The sequence below is a fragment of the Buteo buteo genome, chromosome 4 (assembly GCF_964188355.1).
Source record: "Buteo buteo chromosome 4, bButBut1.hap1.1, whole genome shotgun sequence".
NCBI lineage: Eukaryota > Metazoa > Chordata > Aves > Accipitriformes > Accipitridae > Buteo > Buteo buteo.
In genome coordinates, this window is record NC_134174.1 from 48,743,366 (window position 1) to 48,768,872 (window position 25,507).

General features: G+C 44.4%; 1 protein-coding gene across 3 annotated transcripts in view; it reads right to left on the reverse strand.

The window, feature by feature from the left end:
* Positions 1–5,794: 5,794 nt before the first annotated feature.
* Positions 5,795–25,507, reverse strand: part of ANTXRL (ANTXR like) — a 66,008-nt gene continuing 46,295 nt past the window's right edge. For 2 of the 3 annotated variants that reach the window (XM_075025966.1, XM_075025965.1), the window contains one exon: positions 8,456–13,722. In XM_075025966.1, the coding sequence (XP_074882067.1) occupies positions 13,492–13,722 (231 nt within the window). In that variant the 3' untranslated portion in view covers positions 8,456–13,491. Of the gene's footprint in view, positions 5,859–8,455; positions 13,723–25,507 lie in introns of those variants that run through there. The other variant, XR_012650117.1, reaches the window with a different exon arrangement.

The following is a 25,507-nucleotide window of genomic DNA, read 5'->3' on the forward strand; positions in this document are numbered from 1 at the left end:
TGCTCTGCTTCTGACTCCAGCGGAGCATTTTTCTGCTCGTTCCTTTCTTTCCTGCCAAGGAATTCCTCCCAGTCGCCCTAACAACCGTTCCCCACACAAAGCAGGGAATTGCTGCTTTTGTTTAACCCCAAAGGGCAACAAAGAAAGCACCCTCTGAATCAAAAATGGGCAAAGGCAGCTCACTTGGATCTGATGGGGACATAACGGATGCCAGGAGTTCACATGCCAGCAGTGGGTGGCAGGCAGCATTTGGGAAGCCTTTGGATCCTTGTTTGTGAAATATTTTGTGCATGTCCCCACCTACCTCTATGGGGATTGTTTTTTGTGTAGTCTTTGACGGAATAAGTATGGGTGCCTGTACACAATTAAACACAGTCCTGCTGCTTGAAATGACCCTGTGATGGAGACAGACTGGTACAGAGCAGCCTAAAGGAGGAGAGAAAAAGTCCCTGGATGTGTCTGAAGGCCCGCTGTTTGTATCAAGGCAGCAACATACCCTTTACTGCTTGCATTGACTGGTGTGTCGGACAGCCTTTCTTGGTAAGATACGCTTTTCTCCAGCTTTTACACACTTATTAGTAGTGATGGAGACATAAATTACTTTTACCAAGGGTAGAAGAATAGCAGGCTTGTTACACTGCTAGCATGGTGTACAATGTAGGTGTCCAGTCTTCTTGACCAGCCCAGGTATCTACCAATGTCATTATATGGCCAAGAGCCACAATCACACAATACCTAGCTCGGAGAGGAGAGGGAAGCCTTTGGTTAGGGACAGGAGACGATTATAACTCTACAGAAATCCTGCTCTTCTGGTGAGGGCTGGGGTAGGCTGGACACAGCTGGCACCAGGGGCTACCACCTGATGCCATCCTCTGTAGCCCCTGCTGACTTGCTTCACTCCACAGCTGGAACTGAGTCAGCAGCCCCCATCACAGGCTCACCTTGATGGTGATCATGAAGTACTGCCCCAAAAGTAGCAGCTGCGTCTGGATGACTGGAGATCCACACAGAGTTCAAGCACTGTGGAGTGATCTGTGCTGAAGGAGGTTAAGGTTAAAAACCAAGGGAACATGGTGTCGCTTCTGATTTTCTGGTAAAATTAGAGGTAATACTAGTGCTTCATGGAACATCCAGCTTTGGCATTGGCTCCTTGTCTGCTTATATATCTCATTTTGATTGCATTTAGTGTTATTTTTCATGTCCTTCTCTACAGCTAGATTTGCCTTGAGCTTTGAAGTGGCCATATTCCAGCCTACAGCTGGCTACACTGCAGACAGCATCCTTGAGCACGCTCCATGAGATGCAACTAGTTCGGCTAAGCTTGGAATGATGGCTTGTAATTGCTCAGTGGCACAGTCTGAGAACACAGCATAGTAGTACTGTGTCTGGGTGCTAGTACCAAGGGCCTAAAACACTTCAGATCATGTCCTTGTTGCGTTTGAAGAAGTAGGGAGCCAAAGAGCAATCGCTGGTTTAAAGAGCTCACAGACTATGAGGGCATGATGTTATCATGACATTGTCATCAAAAGAAACAGGTATAGGATTGATACATTAGGAAGAACTTTTCCATCAGGTGCAGATGTTTCTCTGTGTTCCTCTGTCACCTGTAAAACCAGTGGAAAGGCTCCCAATTATTTCAGTGAGCACTGAACCAGACACATGGCCTTTTGGTTGACTTTGTTTCCCCTCCCACCCCTGCAGAACTGCAGTGACACTACTGGAGTCAGTGTGGCCGTGCCAGTTACACAAGTAACGCTGCAGTCGGTATCCAGACCTCTATTTGTGTACATTCAGATGTCTTGGTGGACACAGCAAAGGCATTTGTGTCTCAAAATCTTGACAAAGGAAAACAGAGGCAAAGAGACATGAATTATTGCTTTCCTCTCTTGGGGACATAGCATTCAGTCTCTACTCAAGTACCTATGATCTTCATCACCTAAGCAGACCACTGGGGACACTTTATATGAGCACTTGCTTGCTCTCAGGGGCAGGAGCAAGGCTTTGATAAATGGGTCTGCCTGTGACAATTTGTCATTCAAGGTATAGACAGGTCGCTGAGCCAGATCTCACAACAATGTGGACACTTACACATTCTCCTCCTCACCCGGATGCCAGCTTCTAGGACTCATTGAAGAATTCACAGCTATGGGGAATGTGTGAGGGGGAATAGTTTGGTTTTGTATTTTGTTGTGTGCTTACACAACAGCTGTTGCTTTCTAAGAGAAACCAACATATTTCACAAATTGTTTTTGTAGTAACAAGAACAGAAAACAGGGCAAATAACCTTGTAACAGAGAAGACTTTTGCATTAAAGGCACTAAAAAAAGCAATAGTGCTGCTAAAACAGCCAGCTCTCCTTAAGCTGAGGGCTCTGGTCTAGTTGTGTTAGTTGAAAATCTTTCAAGTGTTCAGGTTTTTTCTTGGAGACCTCTGCCAGATATGGGTGGGTGATCTAAGACCAGCCCCTCTGTCACAGCAAGGTGATTAGAATCCACTGGGTCAAACCAGGGAGGATGTATTGAGGGTCATGGAAAGAGCAAGAAATCAAAACAAGCTCTCTCAAGAGCCAGACTCACAGCGCCACAGTGTCTCACATACAGAATGGCACGAAGTATTCATTCATGCCTCAACAGACTACCTTGTGTCCCAAACTGTGGGTTATTTTCAGCGCCAATTTTTGTCACAAAGGTTATAAATGAGGACTGAACATTTCAGACATGGAATCATTGTCATCGGCTCAGTTAGGTGCAAGAACAGAAGAGGACTGGTAGTCAGGGCTTGTTTGCCTGGAGGATTTTACTCAGCACATTTCAGGGTTGATCTGTGTCTCTTTGATAGTGATACAGCAACCAGGTCACAGCTCACCAGTGAGAGTGCCTGTGTGAAGTGCAGTGTAGAAAACACAGCATGGGCTCATGCACGCTGCCGCTTACCAGCTTGGCTCTGCATGGAGGCTGCAAGGGCAGGGGCATGGCCAAGGAAGGAGTGGCTCTGAGGGAAGGTGAAGGAAAGAGCCTGGAAAGAGAGACTGACCATGGAAGGAGCTGAGGCAGGACCAGTTGTGGCAGAGGTCTAGGAGTGCTCAAAGGAGGAAAGGTGACAGCCCCAAGGCCTATCCCAAGGTTCCGTTGTGGGTCAGTCTGCAGTGGAAACAGAGAGCACTGAGCAGTGGGGTTACCGGGCTACAGTTATCTAGCTGTGGCTCTGCTATTGAATGGCCTAGAAATGCTGAACCCTTCCTGGTCCAAGAACTGAACCTGAGTGGGAGCTTTTAGCCATCAGACCATTTTTAACTGCAGGGAGCTAGTCTGGTACAAGATGCATAACAATAGATGCTGTTGGCTTGGGAGACAGTCATCCTCTCCAATGCTGGACATTAAGGAAAGCATCACATTGCTGCAGAAGCTGTGTGATGTCTGGAGGATTGCTTTTGTTAGGTCAGCATGGCCAGTTCTGGTCCTAGGAGCTTTTGGGAATCTCAGCAGAGACTTAGGCAATTCCTATATGAGCAACAAATGGACTGCATTGCATCTCAAGTCAATGGAAACAAATTAAAACTCTTATCCCAAGGGACTTCTACGATTCACATTTCCAATTTCTATTTCTATCAAAAGGCAGTTCTCTCTCCTGATGTGAGTGTGCGCACGTGTGTGTCTACATGAAGCAGTTCAATCACATAGATACGTATCTACATAAATTCCCTTCTAAGATTACAGGCGTGCAGCACTATGCACAAAAGCAACCTGATCTACCAGGGCAAGCACATATTTCCAGCAGCAAGCGGCTCCCTGCCTAGTAACTGTGCAAGCCCCAGCTGAGCACGTGGACCTCATGCTTGCGGTGGCTCAGACAGATGCTGGTCAGTGGTGAAGGTGAGGAGGATCAACGAGAGAATGGCAGCGATGTGGCCTACAGGTTTTGCAGCCAGGGAGTTACTCCTTGGCAGGACAGACGAACAGAGGGCACCCAGACAGCACGTGCACTTTGTGGCCAGTAGAAGAAGCTGTTGCTAGAGCTGGAACTGCTGGGTTAAGCAGGGTTTCCACAGCAAAACCAGCCTGAAACAGATTTTTTTTGTTGTTTTAAAGCAATGCCGATTTCCCACTCTGCTCTGGAGAAGTCTGAGTGGGCTGCTCCGCTGTGGGAAATAGGCTATCGAGTCCTGCCCTCCAGCAGCAGTCTGGCCAGGCCTGCCTCCCTGACCACCATGGCTGCCATCCTCCTCCTCAGCCCCAGAGAGCCCTGCACTGACCTTACCAGAGCACCGAGCGCTGTCAGGGGGCTGCAGCCCAAATGGCCACTCTGGGGTGGTACCAGGTGCCATAATGGCCCTGCACCTGTGTGCAGTGGCCTCCCTTCCGCAGGTGACAGCCCTGCCAAGGAGCATCTCCTGGCTGGCTTCAATTTGGGTCTCACAGCACCCATGCTGGGAAAGGCTCTGTCAGCCTTCACTGGATAAACCTTACAGTAACAAGCCAACAGGCTCTGGGGGCTGACATTTGCACGCAGCCTGCTGTCTGAGCAGCAGCGGACCTGCGGAGGCAAGTGCTTCTCCACAGCTCATCCTCTGCATGCAGCTCTCCAAGAGCCAGTTAGGAAAGGGGCTGCTGGGGACAGATCCTGGCAGAGAGACATCATGCACTTTGCTTGGCTGCAAACACACCGACAGGCTATTTTTACACTTACTTCCTGCTGTTGACTTGGGGCTGCTGCTGAACTACCAAAAATACTGGAATGCCAGATATGAGTCATGTGCATGGCCAGCACCAGGAGCCTCTCCTGCCTCTTCCCTCTGCCCCAGGGGGAGCTGCAAAGGTACCCAGAAAGGAAAGCTGGTGGCTGCTGGGTCTGAGAGGAGCCATCATTGCTACAGCTGCAGAAACTGCCCGGCCAGGAGTGCTGAGCTGTACAGTTCAAACAGCCAGACATGGGCTCTGTCCTTACACAGCAAGGGAAACTGAGGCACAAAACAGAGGGCAGGGAAACAGCCATAGCCTGACTTGCCTGCAGTAGCATCACAGGAGGGAAGGAAAGGCTTAATGAACGACTCTGCAGAGTTGGTGAACCCAGGGGTGCTCTGCCAACTCCTCAGAGCCCCTCTTGGCACCAGCAGGCTGCAGCTTGTGCCCCCGGGGAGCAGACAACCACCGCCTGTGCATGGCACAGGAAAAGACTACAGGATTCGTGAGGGATGCAGAAAACTCACCCTCCGGATATATCTTCCTGGAGACCATGGCAGAGCTGCTGCCTGAGGCCACCTGGGAAGCATCCCGCCTGCTTTTCCCAGGGCAGTGCTGGGTTCAGCTGGCCTGGGTTAGAGGCAGACCTGCTCCTTCGCTCCTGTGCGTGGCCAGGAGGCAAACGAGCTATTTCCTATTTTGACCTGTGAGTCACTTCAGTAATGCAAACCATTAGTATTGGCAAAAATAGACAGAGGACTGGGAAACTCCAGAACCTGCAGAGAGCTACAGTTTCTCCCTGCCCACTTTTTCCCCTAGAGAAGGAGAAGTGCTGCAAGGCACCAAGTAGTACCAGGCTGTACCTGCTAGCTTGGGAAGAGACAGACCGCAGCAGGGTCTCTGTGACTGTCCTGGTGGACGGGCTGTCACTCGTGGCATCTCAGACACGGGCTGTGTGCATTCCTGGAGCAGGTGGGTCCTCGTGACCCATGGTAGACCCAAGTCTACCATCATGATGACGATGGCTTGTAAGGGTTGTTAGCTACCTTCTGAAGGCACCTGTCTTCTGAGGATGTTGCAGCATTTCCCAGTTGGAACCAGGCCCAACAGCCTCTCTGCTGCATTGGCATCCCCTTGTCATCAAAGATCCCCCACACCTTACATAGGTGGATCAGAAATCTGGAAAACAATAGAAAAAAACCTTAAAGCAGACCAGGACTAACTGCTACTTCTAGGCATGTTCACTTTTAACTAAGCTATTCCTGATGCACAAGGAAAGAGAAGCACAAAGCAGCCACAGTTGTGTTTTGAAGAGGATGAGCTGCCACATATGCTTGCCATATTTTCCCATTGGTTTTGGTTGGCCAAATATGCCTTTGATGATGAAGGGGAATCTTAGGACTCCTGTTTTCAGCTCAAAACATCTTCTTATGTACTGAAAAAAAATGGAGACTAGAAAACATTTGAGGGCACTTAGTATTTTGCCCTAACAGTGCATGAGCCATGATCAATAAGGAAAGAGTTGCTTTATTCAGTAACCTGTGTCAAATGCATGCGTGTTTCTTACATGTGGATATGTCTTGATTGCTGTGTTCCCCTGTGCCCTCTGGGAAGACTCATGCTCTATATCTATATCCCTCTGCCATCAGAGGGAAAAGTGTACACCTCCAGTGTGAGGTGTTCTGGGTCACAGGACCTAGGACATTTCTGCAGGGCCCCTATTTCTACCATGAAGAAACAGTCTGCACCCAAGAGACATGGGCCAGAGGCTCAGCAGGATGCAGGACACTGGCATGGATGAAAGGTAATTCAGCTGCTACCTGGCAGTGATAGGCTGGCATGAGGAGAGCTGACTTCAGTGAACTCTGTGGCAAAGACACAGACGGAGTTATCTAAGGACCTTCGGTGAAGTATTATCTACGCACAACAATTCTGCATCTCTGAAAGCTTAAAAGGAAACATTTCTCAATCTATGTCACAGGCAAAACCTTTCAGCGGGGTGTTCCCTTTCTTTCAGGGAACTCTTTCATCTCATCTCATCTCATCGTCTCACAATTCTCCTGAGCTGCAGTCAGAAATCAGAGTAATACCCAGGTAGGAAACTTCCACTGTACCCTCCCTTGCAGTGAAAAGGGGGGTCCTCAATGTGCAGGGAAAGGGGAACTTTGCTGCAGAAACCGATGAAGCTTGAGATTAGTCCTAATGCAAAGGGCAAAGCATGTTCACAGAGTAGAGATCAGACAACTTCCAGCATAGGCAACGTGCTCTCTGCCTGTGGTTTCTTATGGAATGGGAGGATAGGGTGAAAGGGCATTTTTTCAGTTCCTGGCTCATATTGCTGAAGCCAGTAAAATTCTTGCTGCTGACTTCCGTGCAGCCAAACAGGGTATGCTGGTGTATGTTCACATGTAAATGCCACTCCTGAGACTGTGAAGTATGTTTGATGAAAGATGCAAAATCAGCACTAGAGGCTATTTATAGGCAAGTCTGTAACCAAAGCCCTGGATCTGCACATTCCCGGTCTCTGGGGAAGTTCAGGTCAAATATGAATTTTGTTGTCTCAGGCATGCATAAACCTAACCAGCCACAGCTGCAGCCAGTGTTGGGTTTTTGTTAATGCAGAACAAAAATGCCCAGAGCCTTGGCTCCAGGACCGCTTTTGTTTATCTGATCTCTTTCGAGAGCCGGAGCCTGCTTTTTGCGTAAGAAGCAGATGGAGGAACAAAAAAGAGCGAAGGCCACAAAACCATTCTGGGTGAGTATTGTCTTGTCAGCTTGGGGAGCAGAGTGAGAGCAAGCTGGGCTCTTTGTCAGAACCCCTGACTCCACAAGGGAGGAGCACAGCTCCAGGCAAAGGATTTTGGCTCACATTAGCAGCACAGCCAGTTGGAGCTGCCAAGAGGGAGGAGGGTGCCCAGCTCAGGCACCATGATGCTTTACCATGATGACTTCAGGTGGCTACCAGACTCTCAAAAATCAGTGCCCTCTGTTTTTGCAGATGAGGCTCATGTGGGCTCAGGGCACTGCCCGTGTGCAAGGACCAGCTTCCCTTCCCATTGCTCACAAGGGCTGTGGCTGCCATGCTGGGCAGACTGAGTGCGTAGGACAGCTCAGCAGCTTTGCAGCAGCCTTGATTACCCATAATTGCAGCCTGCTGGGGTTAGAGATTTTTGTGGCCCAACCCTGTTGACCTTCTTGCCTGTCTTATGTTTCTACCAGTCCACCCCCCACCCCGAGTCCTCACTGAGTCTTGAAGAGATACAGAGGAAGCATTAGAAGCAGGGAGGGAAGAAAAAAATTGGTTTCAGAGACAGTGAGAAAGAAGGGGTTTTATGATCCAGTCCTGCATCCTTCAGGCAAGACTCCTAAAAAATCAGTAGCTGTGTTAGAAGCCTGGTGACTTCAAACAAGTGTTTTCACAGGTGTAGGATTTGCCATAGAATTTCTCTTTGCTGAAGTCTTGAACTCTAGCCTCTTAACTTGCATGGCTTTTACTTTGTTTCTGTGCATTAGATGACTTCTCTTCAAGATAGCAGCAAAAAGTTCAGATCTTGCCCCATGTGTTAATCGATGCTTGAGAATTGACTCCAGTGGAATTTACTCAGCATTTTTACCCTGCTAACTGAGATCTAAAAGGGTTTCCAGCAAACAATGGCTTAGCTTTGAATTAGGCAAAGATTGAAATTTTCAGGCTAGAAATAGGAAATTGAGGCACAGAACGTACCCTTTTCTCTAGTCAAATAATGAATCAGTAGCAACTTGGAGATGGGAATTCTGACAGCCCAACCCCATGTTCTCCTCCTGACCATTAGATGGCTGAGCTGATTAGAAAGCATGTACAGTCAAGCTTATCCCCTCTTAAAATGACCCTGCAATGAAATTCGCTGTAGTGTTTAACCAGTAAGCACTTTTATTGTTGATTTTGAATCCATTAAGACTACATTATGTTGGATTATAAGACTTTGGCTACATCTCCCACATTTGCATGCAGGCATTACATTTGCAAGGTTTTCTCAGAAAAATGGAGCAGGCGCATAAAATGCATAAAGGTTATATGATTATAACATGGAAGCAGCATGTCAGTTACAGAAATTTGTACCACATGTACCAGTAACAAACCCACACCCCCATGTAAAACTTCTTTGTCCCTCAAAAATCCAACTGGTTCCTCTGTCCCTCATCTCCATGGCTCGGCTGTCTATCAGCCCACATCCCCACTGTTTCTGAAAACACACATCTTTTTCTAAAAAAAGTTTAGTACAGTACATTTTTTCCCTTAAAAACTAAAACATTTCTCCTTCACTACCCCCTCCCCCCCAGTGAAAAATCTATCATAATCTACACATCTGTTCAAGCACTATTATATGTTAGGAATCTCTATTGCATTATTCAAAAGTATCAGATCAGTAACAAACTTCTAAACAAACTAGGATGACCCCCAAATTCCCCTTCCCCCCAAACTACAGAGAACTGAAAATGCTATACTGCATTATCACACTTGCATGCATGTATCCTGAGCCACCTGTATTTATTCACCTTAAGCCCCTTTTAATAAATAACTGTCCAGCAGTAACATCCAGAAGTGTGCTGTTTCCTCCAAATTAAACTCTATATTTACAGAAGTAGGGCTGTTTTCTCAGTGAAATGTGTTTTTTTAAAAAACAAAACAAAATAACAACAATAAAACCAGCAAACTATTAAGAGAGAAAGCATATTACTGATCATGTGGTCTAAAGACCAACAGGAGTAAAAAGCATTAGGAGCACCAGGTGCACATGCATTTGAACTGGTACAGTTCATGAAATAATGTCATTCATTGTTATGCTCGCTCATTCAGATGAGGAGCTGATTCTTTTCCTTTCTTTATTTTCCTTTTTATATTTAGGACCGTCTGCTCTGCAGGCTACTCCCACAGATGGCAATACATGCACTGAGGTTGAAAGATGACCATAAATATGCTTTGATCAATGTGGTTCTGTATCAGCTTTAAACATATGGGGTTTCCCTCCCTGCTGCTTTGCACCTTGTGTCATTTCACATCTGTGCTAAGTGTGAGCCAAAGGTCCCCCGAATCCACACTTTTTCTCTTGGATTTGGGGAAGCATTAGATACTCACTTTTTGCAAGTTTCAGATGATGCTATACGCTGGAAAATACAGGGGAATCATCCCACATGAGAACATTTCTTAGCAGTGTAACTACTGTAACCTCAACTGACATACAAGCCTACCAAAACATTGAAATACCAAGCCAGTCAGAGGAATTTTGTCCCTTCATTTGTTTTGAGCCAGCTCTCAGCCGATAGACAGTAGTATTACTGCCTTGATTTCAGTTGGCCTATGTTGATTTACACCAGGTAAGGATGAAGCTCAACAGATGGTAAAATAGCAACCAGTTTCTCCTACTGCATTGTTAATAGTGCCTGAGATCCCTGCAAACAGTTACATTTCTACACAACCAAAAGGCCTTTCTGTAGCCAGTGCAGCATATTCACTGCCCCTACCTTTGCAAAGGCAATTCAGTTCAGGTTCCCTTTCTCTTCTTCCTGCTTTACCAGCAAACTAAACCTGCAGTGCTCCTATCACAGAAGCTGCAGCCAAAAGTTGAGTTACACACCAAATGCTTAATATTATGTAGTGAAAACGCTGGGAACTCCATTTATGCTGAATCTAATTTTCAAATTCATGGTGCTTCATGCTTTATCATATATGAATCTGATCACCTGGAAGCCCAAACCATTCCTGTCCTTGCTGCACTTGCAAGTTATGCAGAAATTGTTAGTATCTGTTATTTCCACAAGACTGGCTATTCCAGCAAAGAATATTCCCCTCAACTGCAAACAACAGGTATGTTGGATGTGCGATTGTGAGAAGTCCTCCCTAAGCCAACACCTCCATTCTCACTGGAAGTGAGCCAAATTCTACCAACAATAACATCAATGCAAATCTGCAACAACTCTACTGACCCCTCTCAAGATCTGTACAGGTACAAGACAATACAAAATCTGGCTCCCGGGCTTTTTCATTAGCTAAAGTGTAATCCTGACACATCAAATTCAACTCTATTAGCAGATATTAATTCTGTAAGCAAGTTTTCCCTTTTATTATTACATCATTTGTGAGCTCCACCATTGCTTCAATCTCATCACTGCCTGCCGATAAGAGACTTGGCATCTACAGAGCAGAGGTCCACCCCACTCCCACAAGCAGCTAAACCTCAAACAGCATGTTTTGTCCTGGCAGGGGAATCGGTTTTATTACGCTCTGCCATTTCAACTCCTGGTTAGCATTTGTTGGTTAATTATTCTTACACAGCCAACATGAGAGGCTGTTAGGTTCAACTGTACGTACACATTACAACTGGTCTTAGACCCAACAAGTTTATTTCACATAGGTTTCCATATGTCAGCCAATGGTCTCTGCTTGTAAAGCACCTTCCCCCACATCCAGGTCCCCACCCCGTCACTGCAGTCATCCAGTTCCTTTCACTGGTGTCAAAAGTGGAGCTTCACCAGAACTGCAGTGGAAAATCGGACATGTTTTAGTTTCATCTTTCAACTGAATGAAATGGAGATAGGTAAGCGATGACTGTGTGTCGCACTGGCTCCAAAAGGCCTTTCCTTTTATAGGAGTGCTACTCTCCAAGCAATTTTTGTAAAGGAAGAGAAACCAAACAAAAACCTACACAGTTCCCACACACAAACACACGCACGCACATACATGCACGCTTCTCTCTCCTCCAAACAGAAATCCATTCTTATGGACCAAATTATGCAGACCCTATTCAAGTGACTAAAAAGAATGAGGATAGGGTTGAGTGCATCCCACTTCTCCTTTCTGATCACAATGAAGTCACAGGTCGGCAAAGTACTTGGGCATAAGGATGTTCCTCTTGACTTGCAGGACATTTTAATGCATGCAGAAGTGCTTTGCTGGCTCAGGCCTAAATTAGGAACAGCTCCAAGGCCAGCTGGCACCCACAACTGTGATTCCACTACCTGCACCAATATACATGAGGTAAGAGCATAACTCAAGAGAGCAGAACAGTGCAAGAGGAGAAAGAGGCTCTGTGGTTCTTCTGAGTTTCTTTGACAGCCTCAGCTGCGTACACACAGCACATCACAGTGATCGGCACAGACCGATGAGAGCTTGGTATGGTGTTCTGCAAGTGGGACTTCCACTGGAAATAGTAAGCCTGATTTCTACTTGTACCAGTGCAACTTTTATATGCCTGTAACAACTGCACAAAGAAGCCTTACATCTGGAGTAACCACACAACAAAATTAGTGTTTTATCTTGGACTTATGTGCCAATAACTACTGTGATGTGCTACACACCCACACCTACGCACAAATGGCGAGATAGGTATATGCTGTGTCATAATGCAACATAAACATCATTTCTACAACTATTCTAATAACACAGCCAGTGCCAAAGAGAACCAGCATAGGGATTTGTAGCCACCCTCTCCAATATAATATGATAGTTGTGGAGAAAAAGCAAGCTCAGGTGTTATTTTGATTCACTAGGGAATGATCTGGGCACAACCCACTCAGGTATTGCTTAGTGAACGCTATTCATGGGCTGTCCCGCAGTCCCGCGTCATAAATTCCCACCTCTGTGTGGGTGCTCACATCACTTTGATGACAGACAGTACCGAGGTCATGGGCAAGCAGTCACAATGTTTGAGAAATCCTGTAGCCAAACATTATTTAAAACAGGGATAAAAGCTCATACTGACACTTCATACCATGCCTCTCAACCACAGGTAGACTGCAAGGTTATGTCTTAGTAGGATCTGGGCTGTCTATAGAAAGAGCTACTCATAGAGGAATTCATGTTTCATTCACAAGAGGCTAGTTCTGCTTGGCAGTAAGACCAAAAGGAAATTTATCTAATTAAGTAGCAATGGAATCAGTCCTTCAATGCTGCTGATATAAATAACACATGCTGTTTGCATATTACAGCATTCATGCTCAAATTGCATGTACATTTGCTCCATCTGGACCATGTTTTCTGTAAATGAAAACTAAACACCTAGCCAAAATGTTTTCCTCAAAATTCCTCTGAACTTTGGACAAATCTGAACCCAGGTCTTATTCAAGGTTTGGATTTCTAGAACCAGTATCTGGCCTTCAGTGGCTATCCTATGCAACCAAGTCTAAACATATGCAGAGATGGCAGGCTCAAAACGGATTTTCTCAGGAGAAAAAGATAATACTGCTGCTAGATTATTGGCACATAGTCTCATCTTACCTCATTATTGTTATAGCCTTCTTATAAACTTTCATGGAAATTCCACCTGCAGAACCAAAGGCAGAAAGTTATCTTTGCAATTATTGTTCCATATTAACATCTGGATGCAGTACTGTTGGGGAAAAGAAAGCAAATTCCTCAATGAACTATGTTTAACCAACTTGCAGGTGGCAGCTATCAAAACAACTGATGCATGTGTACCGGCTAAAGTTATTAATGAATGATCTGACATACCAAGTCAGACAAATGTCATATGTAAATAGATCTTCAAATGTATACATACAAAAGCTGATACTGTATCTAGATGATCATTTTGGTTTGTTTCTATACCCCATAGCTCTGAATCTATCCACTGAATGTTTACGCAGCACGTGTGGTATAAATATATTCATACACTAAAATTGACACTTGGCAATTTTTCTTTTTTTTTTTTTTTCCTTTCTTCTTTTTTTGCTGACCAGCAACAAATTCTGATATCTTTAACTGTAAACCAATACTCAATAAATATGCCGTGTTCAGCAAAGAGACATGTTTTGTTGATCAGGCTTTTGCTGCACTTTAAGCCATGGGCTGCGGGGGTGGGCGTGAAGGAGGAGGTCCAGGAGGGGCTCGGGATGGGGGTGGTCCAGGAGGTGGCTGTCTGGAAGGGGGCTGCAGAGACACAGGAGGAGAAGGATTCCTTGGAGCATTGTTGAGAGGAACATCGTTGCGCCGTGGCAGCTTCGGTGGTGGGCTGTAAGGGGCAGAGGATCCATCTGATTTCACCCGAGTGAAGTTTATGCATCTTCCCTAGAGGTACAGAAAAAATTGTTATTCACAAAAAGCAGGTGTTTTAACTCATCAGCAGCTAGTCAAAGGGACTATAAGCAGAGGGGCCAGACTGCACTTAAGAGATCTTCATCCAGTACCATTCACTGGGTCCTCAACATGACGTTCAGACCATGCTGTACTAAAGGTCAGCACTACAAACCAATGTTTTCCTTGGGTTTCAGAGCTCCTGCCTACAGAGAATAGCCTAAGACTGTTTTAAACCAAAAGGGACCCCAGTGTGACTTTGCTACACGTGCCCTCTGCTCTGCTACTAGAGACATGCAGAACATGCCTAAAGTCACAGTTCCACCAAAGTCATGCCTGCCTTGGTGAGATCCCTGACTGACAAAGCTGTGCTTGAAAAAAACTCAGCAGAGACAGGATTATATCAGAGGAACAACCTTAGCAAAGACACCACCTGGAGCTTTCCTTTTCACAGTGATACTAGCCTAGCTGGCGTCCATGCTTTGAACACTACACTGGGATAGTACATCTGTCTTCTGTGCTCCAGTGTAGATGTGGCTGCCCTCACAAACACCAACAAGGTGTGGGACTTGCACAGAGGGCTCTCCAATGAGTGTGTTTTCAGAAAGCATGTGGGATGCAGGCAGGCAGCACCTGATGGGACAACTGTGGATGGAGATTTTAAAATGGGAGTAGCTGGAGTTTGAAAAAACAGCAAGCACTGGGGATGTCCTAGTCAACTAGGGGCTAAATGCAAATGCATCAGGGTTTCCTTTAGCCAAAACAAAGCTTTGTATAGGTTCCCACTAACGAATTTCCAGATGGAGAGACAGACAGACCCCAAAGACCACCTAGCCTTTCCTGTGGAGAGCACCCAGAGTCTCCTGGGCACTTCAAAACCTACAAGGCAATCTCAGTCAGACACCAAGATCTCTGCTGTCTGCTGTACTTGTTCCTCCCCACAACCCCTAAACTTTTTTACAAACTGCACCACTATTTCTGCGAAGGCCTCATGAAAACCTGCAGACACAACCTTGTGTGAGGAGATGCAACACTTGGCATTGCTCTCTCCACCTCCTCACCTAGGGAGGTGGGAGAAGATGCTTATGCAAGAACCCAGCTGCCACAAGCTTGGCAGAAGCCTGTACCTGGAAGTCAAAAAGGCCTCTCATCATCATGTACTAAGGCTGGAGATGAAGACTGCCTGAAAACGCAGGAGTGACACTGCCAACAGCCCATTTACAGGAGCTGGGATGTGGTTTCCAAATAAGTAACTGTGGGCTGGAAAGTACCCATCCCATCAGTGATGAACTCCATTTCCCAGCACCTTTTCCTTTACACAGCGGGCTTGTTTTGTTCCATGTAGCAATCAGCCTAATGAAAACAGCCTCTATAGTTTAGCACAGAGGAGAATGCTACCTGTTTCTCTCTTTTCAAGGCAAAGACTAGCTGAGGGGAAAGGAAAAAAACTGTTCTGTTTGTTTAGAAAATATCTGTCCTAGAAGGCATCTTCCCTCCATTGTTTTGAAAGACCCGCAGAGCCACGATGCTGATGACAACCAGAGGTTTAGGTTGCATGCTAGAATCAACAAACCAAATTCAGCTCAAGGTTATGCCAACATCCCCCAAGCACAATTCAGAAGGACTCGAGATTTAGAAGAGCTTATCTCAGAGCTAAGTAGCTGTAGATCATGAACCCCACAGCTACCAATGGCTGTGACAACAGAGGAATACAAGAAGCCACACCAGTGACAGCTCACTGCTACCTCAGTGCTGCCTGGAAACTCTGAAGGTGTTTAGGGAATGGGCTGAGTTTCTGTGGCAACTCCAAAAAACACAATTTCCCCTGGAATCCAAGCAAAAGCCATCGCAGCCGAATCACAACTACCTGATTTGTCAAGTGACTTCCAATGCCTGCACCTTTGTTCATAAGTCTATGGCTTCTCTAAGGAAGGGCAAGCAGCGTATCAAGATAAGCTTGTATAAGCTCCAGAGAGCTCAGAAAATGATTCAACAAATGTGCTAACACCCAAAGAGTACCACCCTACCACTTACTTGGATTGGATAGCTTCAAGAGCTCAGCTGCAGCCAGGAGTTGTTTGAATGGGCGTGTTGTTGCCTGTACGTGAGACATACTCAGTAGTTCTCAGTCCCAGCTTTCACCATCACAATTCACCACTACACTTAAACAACAGCATCAATAAGTAGGACAAAATCCCCTTTCTAAAAATCCAGGCTTGTTACAGCAGACTTTGGTTATGAACAGGTTCAAGGCAATACTACACTGGGGCCAGAGCCTTTGCATGGAGGCAAAGGCCAAAAGCCAAGGTCTTGGTTACTTCTGCAACAAAGATAAACTTTTGGATCAAAAAAACCAAGTCGATGCTTTACTCCATCACAGAACTCAAGTCCCCACCAGCATTGCAGTGAGCAGCCATCCTTGTCAGCTATTTGTCTTCTGCTGTGCTCCACTATATTCAGAGCACACTTGGAAATTCAGCAATATTTACTGCCATGCAATGAATGTTACAGATATATTTAACAGCTGTACTGCAAATACATTTAAGAAAACTCAACCTTGGTATTTGTTAAGTTATGAATTTAGAACAGCTAAATAATCACCCAGGACAAAAAAAAAAAAAAGGAAAAAAAAAAAGTCAGAGGTATTCAGATGAGATGCACCATATGGGTAGGGAAAAAATTAAGAACTGAACAATCTCCCTCATAGTAAATGCAAAGCTGCAAACCCAACACTAGTGCTTTTGCCTACAAGCCTTTCCTGCCTCTCTGTTATCTCCCTCCCAAACATCAATTCCAAATATATTCATAGTCTATAATCAAAGGGGATCCCATAAATCTGTTTGCATTACTTTCACTTCAGTTAAAGTGATAGACGACATCAAACTGCTGCCAGTTTCTGCCACACTCACTGATTTGTCAGACAGATGGGTAATTTAAAGGCCATGCGCTGCATTGTGTCATGAAAAATACGGTTGGATTGGGAGAGTCTGACAGACAGAGGCTTGGATGATCGATGTATGTATTGTGACACTTCCTCACAAAAGATTATCAGTGTTAGTCTACAATTTCATATATCAAAGACTTCTGGTGAATACTGGAGCAAATCCTCCTGAGCACTTCAAGAAGCCACTGACAAAATGAAGCTGAACTGTTACTCTTAGCCAGTGTTAGGATTAACAGCCAAAAGGGAGAGGGAGGAACAAATGATAATAAATCACAAATCATAGTTTGGACTTATCAAGTGTATTTCATCAAAGGATTTCTAGGTTGAAGAATTAAGCCCTCCACTCATCACACTTTCCTAATGACAGAGTGTCACAGCTATTCTACCCAACATGCACATCCATCTGGGGTTAGTTTAGAAAAAAATCCATGATGTTTCTCAAATAAACATGCTAACCACAGGGTTTTTAATATTCCGTGTTTGAAAGGATTAAGTAATTTCCTCTCCAAAGGCATATAAAGGCTTTTAAACCACAGAGAACACAGACAGAAATCAGGCATCCTGCACAGTCACCTATGCTCTCCCTGCACAGGGATTAACAGGGGTTAAGGGCCACCAACACTTTAGTAGTGATAACAGTATTTTTCTTCCAGAAGCATGGTATACACTAAGTGTTTTAGGGAAGGTGTCAGAGTTGCAAGGTGCAGTAACACCATGATGATCTCAGGCACAACAGCTGCTGGTAGCTGTTTTATTGTTTTCTAGGAAGCAGATGATCTGCATAAATCCAGTTCTGTCTGGTTTCAGCCCTGCTCCCAGTACAGCATCCCTCAGATGGTGCGACCTGCACCGCATACTGTCATTCAGGCACCAACTGAAGGTCAGCAATGCGCCATATGGAGTTACGCCCTTACTTCAGCTCACATCTGCACAGTCTTCCTAATGCACAATTATTTTGCCTCCCCATATGTCCATCCACTTGTTAGGCTCTTGTTATGCTGCTTGCCAAATTGGCTTTTCAAAAAGTACAAATACTGAAGCAGCGGGATCTGCCCTTGTCCCGACTCCAGCTTTTATCCCAGTGTAACAATCACATGTGCAATTCAGGCACTTTGTACTTCTAGGCAATGCCTCCTCGACCACCTAGGATGTGTTTTTGTGTGTGGTTTAAGGGAGGGAAGGAAGAGAGGAACCTCTTGAAAGCCACTGCATCTTGTTTCTATGCTACTTTCATCATAGTGCTCAGTACATCATTCCTCAGTGCTTGTTCCCCCAAAATCTTTAGCTACTACTCAGCCAGTTTTCAACAGAACGGAACAACTGTTAAAAGGATCCAGGCAATTCAAAGAGTGCCATAGGCAAGTCTCTTCACCCATGATACTAAGAGCACTTCAGCAAAAAGAATTTAAAAAACCTGCCCCATCTGCCAATAGCCACCCCTTTTCTCTGTCCATTTTAATACATGCATTGGTGTTTATTTAACAAAAATAAAATCTAGTTTAATCTCTGTGCATGCCAGAGTGTTTGCATACACAAAAGTATGTCTGTTTCTTATTTTTAGCTGCATTAGTTGACCTAATAAAAGATACTCTTCCTGTTACAAATTTTGCTTGAGTTTTCATTAACTCTTGGTTTTGCTCATGGAGTCTCAGTGCTGCAATTCTGACTAGCAGAGGAGGGTACCTGACTGAGGAAGAGTTGACTTCACTTAATTGTTTACTGAAATTTCTTGGTCTTTGACTTCATAAGAATATGATACTTGCCTTTACATTTTAGAATGGGTTAAAATAAAATCATTCCTTTCAAGTTTGAGCCCAGCAATCTAAAACACTGGACCACCAAATTTAAAAAAAAAAAAAAAAAAAAAAGTAGTTCCCAGTCAAAAGTGTTACATTTAGGATGCTGAAACCTGAAATGAACATAATTTCCTTGGACTCAAATGAGTAGTCACCCTTCTCCCCAGTTTTGTTTACAGATGTTACTGGGATGACTCTACCAGCTTGCTATGGATGTGGCTCATCAGCAGGCAGATTCACTTCCTAAATATCTATCTGTAGTTCAGTGTAAAAGTGGAGCTCTAAAACTCGGAAGAATAGATTCAGGTTTTATGCTACCAACAAAACCCCAAAAGCGAGCATCTACAAAAAGTCAGAATCACTTTAGCATAATAAAGGTTTTGATCCACACACCCAGAAACCAATGGGATATATACCTTTAAGGTAAGTGACTTTTGCAAAATCTGAATCTTGAAAAAATTAGAGGACAAGGTAATCCCTGTCCTCTAATAAAGAACAGAAGTGTTCTAGCAGAAACACCTACACCGAGTATCATAAAAAAGCAACAGTATGGGAAACTTGCTTAGCAAATGTATTTATGAATGAGGTAGGTTATGCATACAATAATTTTATAAAGAGCTGAACCGAGGTGGTACAGAGTTCCCACTATTCAAGTTCCCTGGGCAAGTGTCAGGATTAGCAGCTGCCTCCTCAGGAGCCAGGATCTATGTGCATCAGCCTTTGCCAAAAGCTTCCTCACACTGCACTCTTCATGCTGCCTGTGTGCTGAACATGTCACAGCTCATTAAAACATTCATGGATTTCCTGGGAATTGCACTGATTACCCTGCAGCATACAGGCTAGAAATTAGTGAGCCACTGAAACAGTTTGTCACTTAAAACCTAAGCCTGCCTGGTTTTCAGGCATATTCACATAACTTTTACTAACTCCTACTCTTACATTTGGGACTCAGATACTGTTTTCATGTTGAAAAATAAAGTATTGGAAATGTCAGAGATTTCCATATCAGCAGTTTGGTAGCTGATCATGCTTTCAGATCAATAAATATGCAATTTATAATTATTTTCTAATTATATTATTTAACAATTAAATTTTAATCATCACCATTAATTGTACTGTGGTTATTGCATTAACCATTAACAATTAATTTATTAACTTGTAATTAATTTTTACATATAGCCACTTTAAGTTACTAGGTCTAAAATCAAAACATTAAATATCATCAACATATAATACTTGTTTACATGAGAATCTGACTCTTTAAATATCTTCCAGTTTAATAAGTCCTCTCTTGTCAGTAACAATTTTCTGGGGATCTATTTGGCAACTCAGCACTGATGCCTAAAATGATGGTAATACAAAACTATGAAGACATAAGAGAAAATGGGGTTGACTGAAGAGAGGAGGATTTTAAAAGTAAGGTCCAGTAAAGTGGCAGTATCCAACAATGAGAATATAATTATTATTTTCTTTAGTGCTGCTTTTAAAAAGGAGAATCAGTTCAGCCCATTCTGTATCCAATGTATTATCTGGCCTCTTTATAAGTAAACTCGTATCACTTCTGCTCTCTCCTTCTATGATGGAGTTATTGGAGGGGAGGGAAATCACTGCATTGTGGATTGTGAATCCCTCATATTCTAACAGTGAGGACCCTATAACGGCCTTTGGTACATCAGATAAATTCAAATCAAAAATTACAAAATGATGAATGCAAATGTGCAAGGATGACCCAAGCAGCAGCAGCAAACTCTGTTCACAGCACAGCATGAGCAAGGTAGTGCTGCCAAGAGGTGTAACCTCCTGGGGTCACTCAATGTGCTTCACACCGCAGAAGGAATTAGACTGAGCTTTAAGATGTGGGAGGTAACACAACTTTGAACAGGACACATGTCCTGACCCAGGAAGGGGCAGTGATATTTACAAGCAGTCGAGGCACATGTAGATCCTTCATGCAGTCCACAAAGACATTTATAAGCCACTTTTGTGCCTTTTCTCTTACTTTTTAGCAACCAAACTAAACCAACCACAAGCCCCAGTCACTGGCTCACTGGGGCAGCACCAGGGAGACACAGCACAGAAAGTTAATCCCTGCTTCAGAAACTGATGCCCGAGTCACAAATGAGAAGATAGCTGCATATGGGCCAGGACCAGAGCACACAGTGACAGTGAGACACAGGTAAGCAATGCCTTGGGCTGCTGACACATTCAGAGTAAAAGCTGTTGGCTTAGCTGAGGCATGGCCCACACTGCTGCCCAGAAAGCCGAGACGAGAGCCGAGCTGCCCGAGCCCCTCTCACAGGGGCAAAGGGGGACCAGCCTTTCTTTCTAAAGGGGCTGGGAGAAGAAATCTTTCAGAAGCCCAGTACGCCCTCAGACACCCTGGCTATGGGAGCCAAATAGCTGAGAAAGTAGGATTTAGGGGGCAGGGATGGGAGGAGAGAGCCCAGGAGCTCTTCTTTTGACACCAAGTGTGAGATAGCCCCGTCCAGGGGGCCGAGGGGGTAGGTTGCCAGAACAAACTCACAAACAGGGCCATGGCATGCACTGCACGTAACAGTGGCAATGAAAGTCATCTTTCGGTCCACTTTGTGGCCAAGAGAAAAGTTGACAACAACCAAAAGTCTTCATTTTTCAGGTAAAATAAATATATCAAAATAAGTTTCGCTTGGGCTTGAAACACATATGTTGTCCAATTCAGAACATCTTTTCTTTGAGTTTTGGACAAAAAGGTGTTTCAAAACAAAAACTGAAAACATTAAGACTTTTTCAAGGGTATTTTTTCCACTTCAGCTAATTCCACTAACATGCAAAGATATTTATAGACCATCTAAAGAAGCAGTTTTTAGCCAAAACAAAGAGAGTCATGTGGAAAATGGCGTCCAGATCTACTAGGGGATTAAGATAGGAACTGTTTTGTATTAAGATTAATAGCTGCAGTATCCCAGGCTACTGTAAGTTCGTTAATCAGAGTATTGAGAGTTGGAATACAATCATGTACTGATAGGTTCCCAAGACACACATGTTGGCAGACACTGCTCCCCAGTTCACAGTCCCAACTGTGCATGGCACTGCTTGAAACTAGGGACGGGTCCTCTGGGAGCAGCCTATTCAGTTAGTTTGAAGACCAGTGCAGGAATACACTGAAGAGAAGTGGGCTACTTCCAATTTACCCTGGAGAAACCAGCCAATAATGAGGAATGTGAGGAAGGAATGGCTCAGCCAGGGAAACTGGCCTTTTAAGCTAGGACCAGGACCCCTCAGCAAAATAAACTTTGTGCTGAACACATCCCCACCATCCAGCTCTCACATGCCTGATACCACTTTTCCAGCTTAGGCACACAAGAAAAGCAACATGGAGACATGGAGTAGGGGACATGGAGAGCCCATGCCAGTACTGAAGACAGGGATATTAAAATAATTTGCATCACACTCCATTCAGCAGAGAGCTGCTGTTGTTTCCAGCCCTGCCTTAGCAGGAAAATGCAGCAATGGGCTACAGCCGCCTCCTGAAAGAATGGCCAGAGTCACAAGATATCTTGCAGGAATGCACAAAACATCACATGTCTTGGACCTTGATGAGGTTGTGGCTGAAGTAACGCACAGTGCAGATCCACAACAAAGCCTATTGATTCCGAGCCCTAAAAAAAGCTGAAGTGGCAAAGGGAACAGAAATGGATAACACTGGGCAGAATCAAAGTTAAGGTCTATCCGGCATAATTTGTATTCAGTACCGATCTCAAAGTACAGTCACACCAGACCAAATCCCACCCAAACGTGAGATAAATATCTTAACCTGAAACTGCACTCACAACATACAATTTACTGCCTTCCTCTTTTCTGACAGCTTTTATGGATGAGGTTCCCAGAGTGGAGGAAGTGAGGAGAGCCACTGTCAGGTCATGTCATCTACCCAAGGTTATGCAGCAGCTTCAGGGGGAAGAAAAAAAAAAAAAAAAAGAGGAAAAAAAAGCATTTACAAGTTCAGGACTCATGACTCACATCCCTTGTTTTAACCACAGCACCACACATTTCCACACTTGAATGCTGACCAGACTAGAATGTGGTTCAGGAAAAAAAAAAAAACAAAAACCAAACAGTGGGTGGTTTGCAAAAGATTTTTCTTTTTCCTTTGGCATTTTCAGGGAAAAGGAGATTGCATTTGTCCATCACCTAGAATGGGGAGGGCTTTGGAGCATAGCAACATGAGCAACACACATTTGCTGGGTGCAACAGGCTCAACCTTGAGGTATTGGTGGCTTTCTGGGAGGAGCAAATTAGGCCCCAAAAGACCGTAACTGGTCTTGCTCAAACTGTAATTAAGTGTCATTGTGCTTTCCAGGGTGAATTATTTGATTGTCTCTTCAGGAGCAAGCTGGGATTATGGCATGCACACAGGAAGAGCACAATGTGCTTTACCCACCTAGGGTATAGGATAATGCTGGAGACTCAGAGACATTTCTGGTAAAAATGGTTATTATTTTTCCTTGCCTCAGCCAAAAAATGTAAAATCCTGGCCCACCACACAGACAGGCTGCCTCTTTGTTTACAGTCTGGAAAAAGATACAAGTATTCCCAATCCATCTCTGGGTAACTGGCCCTTAAATGGCTTTGCTGCTACCTAAAGCAAGTGGATGGTAAACCCACAGCTCCCAGGTCCTCTGTGCTTAGTTCATAAGGATTTTCTTCTCCTGGGATGAGACTCATACAGTTCATTGTCAATGCTGGCATATTTCCAAAGCACAGGAAACCTCTCCTTCCCCAAAAGCTCCTATGTTAAGTTGGATGGAAGATCAACTTGGGACACAATCACCTTATTATTTCTAGGAATGAACACACCAGGGAAGCAACTCAAGTACCAAAGTCCTGACACGAAACTCTCCTTCCCATTTCAGGTATGCTATAGAGACCTAACACTCTATGCAAAAATATGCCTGCCAAGTTCCCCCTATGCAGCTTGACCAGTCTATTAGGTACCAGCGCTGCATTTTGAAGTTGCTCTTTTCCATGAGCATCCCATTGCCACCTTTCTCATACAAACTCTGTTATACACCCTGGTCTCAACTTACCAGAGACAGTGGCCTGTCCCCCCCAAAAAACCCAGGTGCACCTCTCATTTTTCAAAGCTCTGCTCCACTCAGTGCCTGGCCTTTAGCATTGCAAGAAGGGACACTGCTCTTGGTATGCTTTGCTTCAAAGTTTCTGTATATCCCACTCCTTAAGAGTTATCAGCCAGTGAAGACTGAGGCGTCTACTTGGGTAATTACGTTCTCTAGGAGAAACCCAATAAGGAGGGGAAAAGAAGGGATATGTTCACATGCAAAAAAAAAAAAAAAAGGCAGAAAGATCTTAAAAAGCTGCAGAAAACACCAGTGTTGCTGCAAAGAGCGCTAAGTGTTTGCAGTCTTGCTGTTCCAGGAACAATTCCTATCTGAGACTAAAACTGGTATATGAAACTGGAGGATTTTATTATGTTCAAAGCAAGATTAAGTTTAAGATTAAGTCTTAACAGACATAGCCCATAAGCTCTTCAGGTTGTGTAGTATCTTTGTGTTACTTGTACAACAGCAGACACAGTGATTTGGGTTTTCTTCTGGTACCACAACATGAACCACAGTAGTTTAAACAAGAACAGAAGCATCCAGAACTACAGCTTCTCTGTACAAAGTAATGATGCAATACCTTTTGATTTTTAGTTATCCCTCTGTACAATAACTTTAGTATGAATAATAGTATTAATACATTATCTTACACAGCGTTTTCTATTTCTAGAGCTCAAACACCTTCAGAGGAAGGTCACAGCATTACTCATTCTGCATATGGGGAAATGGATTCCTACAGTTACTAGAAGTATGTAAGCAGAGGGCTAAGGAAGGCTAGGTAATTTCTGAACTGTTACCCAACTCAGAAGACAATGAGGGATGCACGGCTCCTAGAAATCCAACTGAAACAAGGTAACATGGGGTTCAGCATTGATCCAGGGGTGCTGCCAAGAAACAAATAAACATATTGGCCGCAGCATATCTGTTCATCTGCATGTGCAAATCGTGGATCTGTACATGTAGTCCTAGTAAGAAACTGCATGTGCATCTGTGTACTTGTCTTCTCAAAAAATATGTACCTTCAGTTGTAGGCTTCCTCCTAAGCCCTGGGATAGTCACCTGACTCCAAGCCAGGCATGCATAGCTTAGACACACTGTACTCCAAGTAGGATTGTGGAGCATCAATGAAGTGCTGCCTGGAAAAATGTGATAATGACACACAAGAGACTATTCCCCCCAAGGCAGACATGTCAGAGTTGCAGATAAAAAGGGACTAAGTCAGCAGTTCTTATCCCAAAGTCATGTTCCCTATAAAAAACTGAGAATCAGACCTGATGAACCTTTACCATAAATATCAAAGAAATATCAAAGTGGTACACATACTGTAAAAGTAGCAGAAGAGTCCCCCTGTCTACGTAACAGAGTCAATTTATGAAGTGCTCAAAGTGCTGTTAGGAACATGGTCTCACCCTCCTAAAATGTACTGTTCATCTCATTAATCACTGCGGAACTACAGCACAACAGAAGTGAAGTAACTTATATCAGCTACATCCAGGGTCTCTGAAGTCAGCTCTCAGTGTCTTAACCACAAGGCCAATCCTTTTCCATCCTGTTGTGTGCTAAGTGGCACCAGCCCTGGAATTTGTACCCATCCTTCAGAAAAGCCTCTTGTGGTTGTCGTTACTGAGCGTGCCTCTGGCTCCCAAAGATGTGGACAGATGGCTAGTTACACCCAGGGACAGACAGGCAGCATCTATCCCCAAAGCTTATTTGTGAATTCTTCTTCCACATCAGAAATAACATGATCCTGGCACAAGTGAGAGGTCATGCCAGTACGTGGGCTTCTTGCAGGACAGGAAATTCATTAGTCACTGATTACATGTTTCCAGCTGCAGTGCTCAGCACATCCTGGGAACTGTGCATTAGGACATTGGTCCCACGCCAGGGAGGTTTCCCTCCCCTCCCCGTGCCATGCCTGCTACAGCAGGAATGAGCCTTAC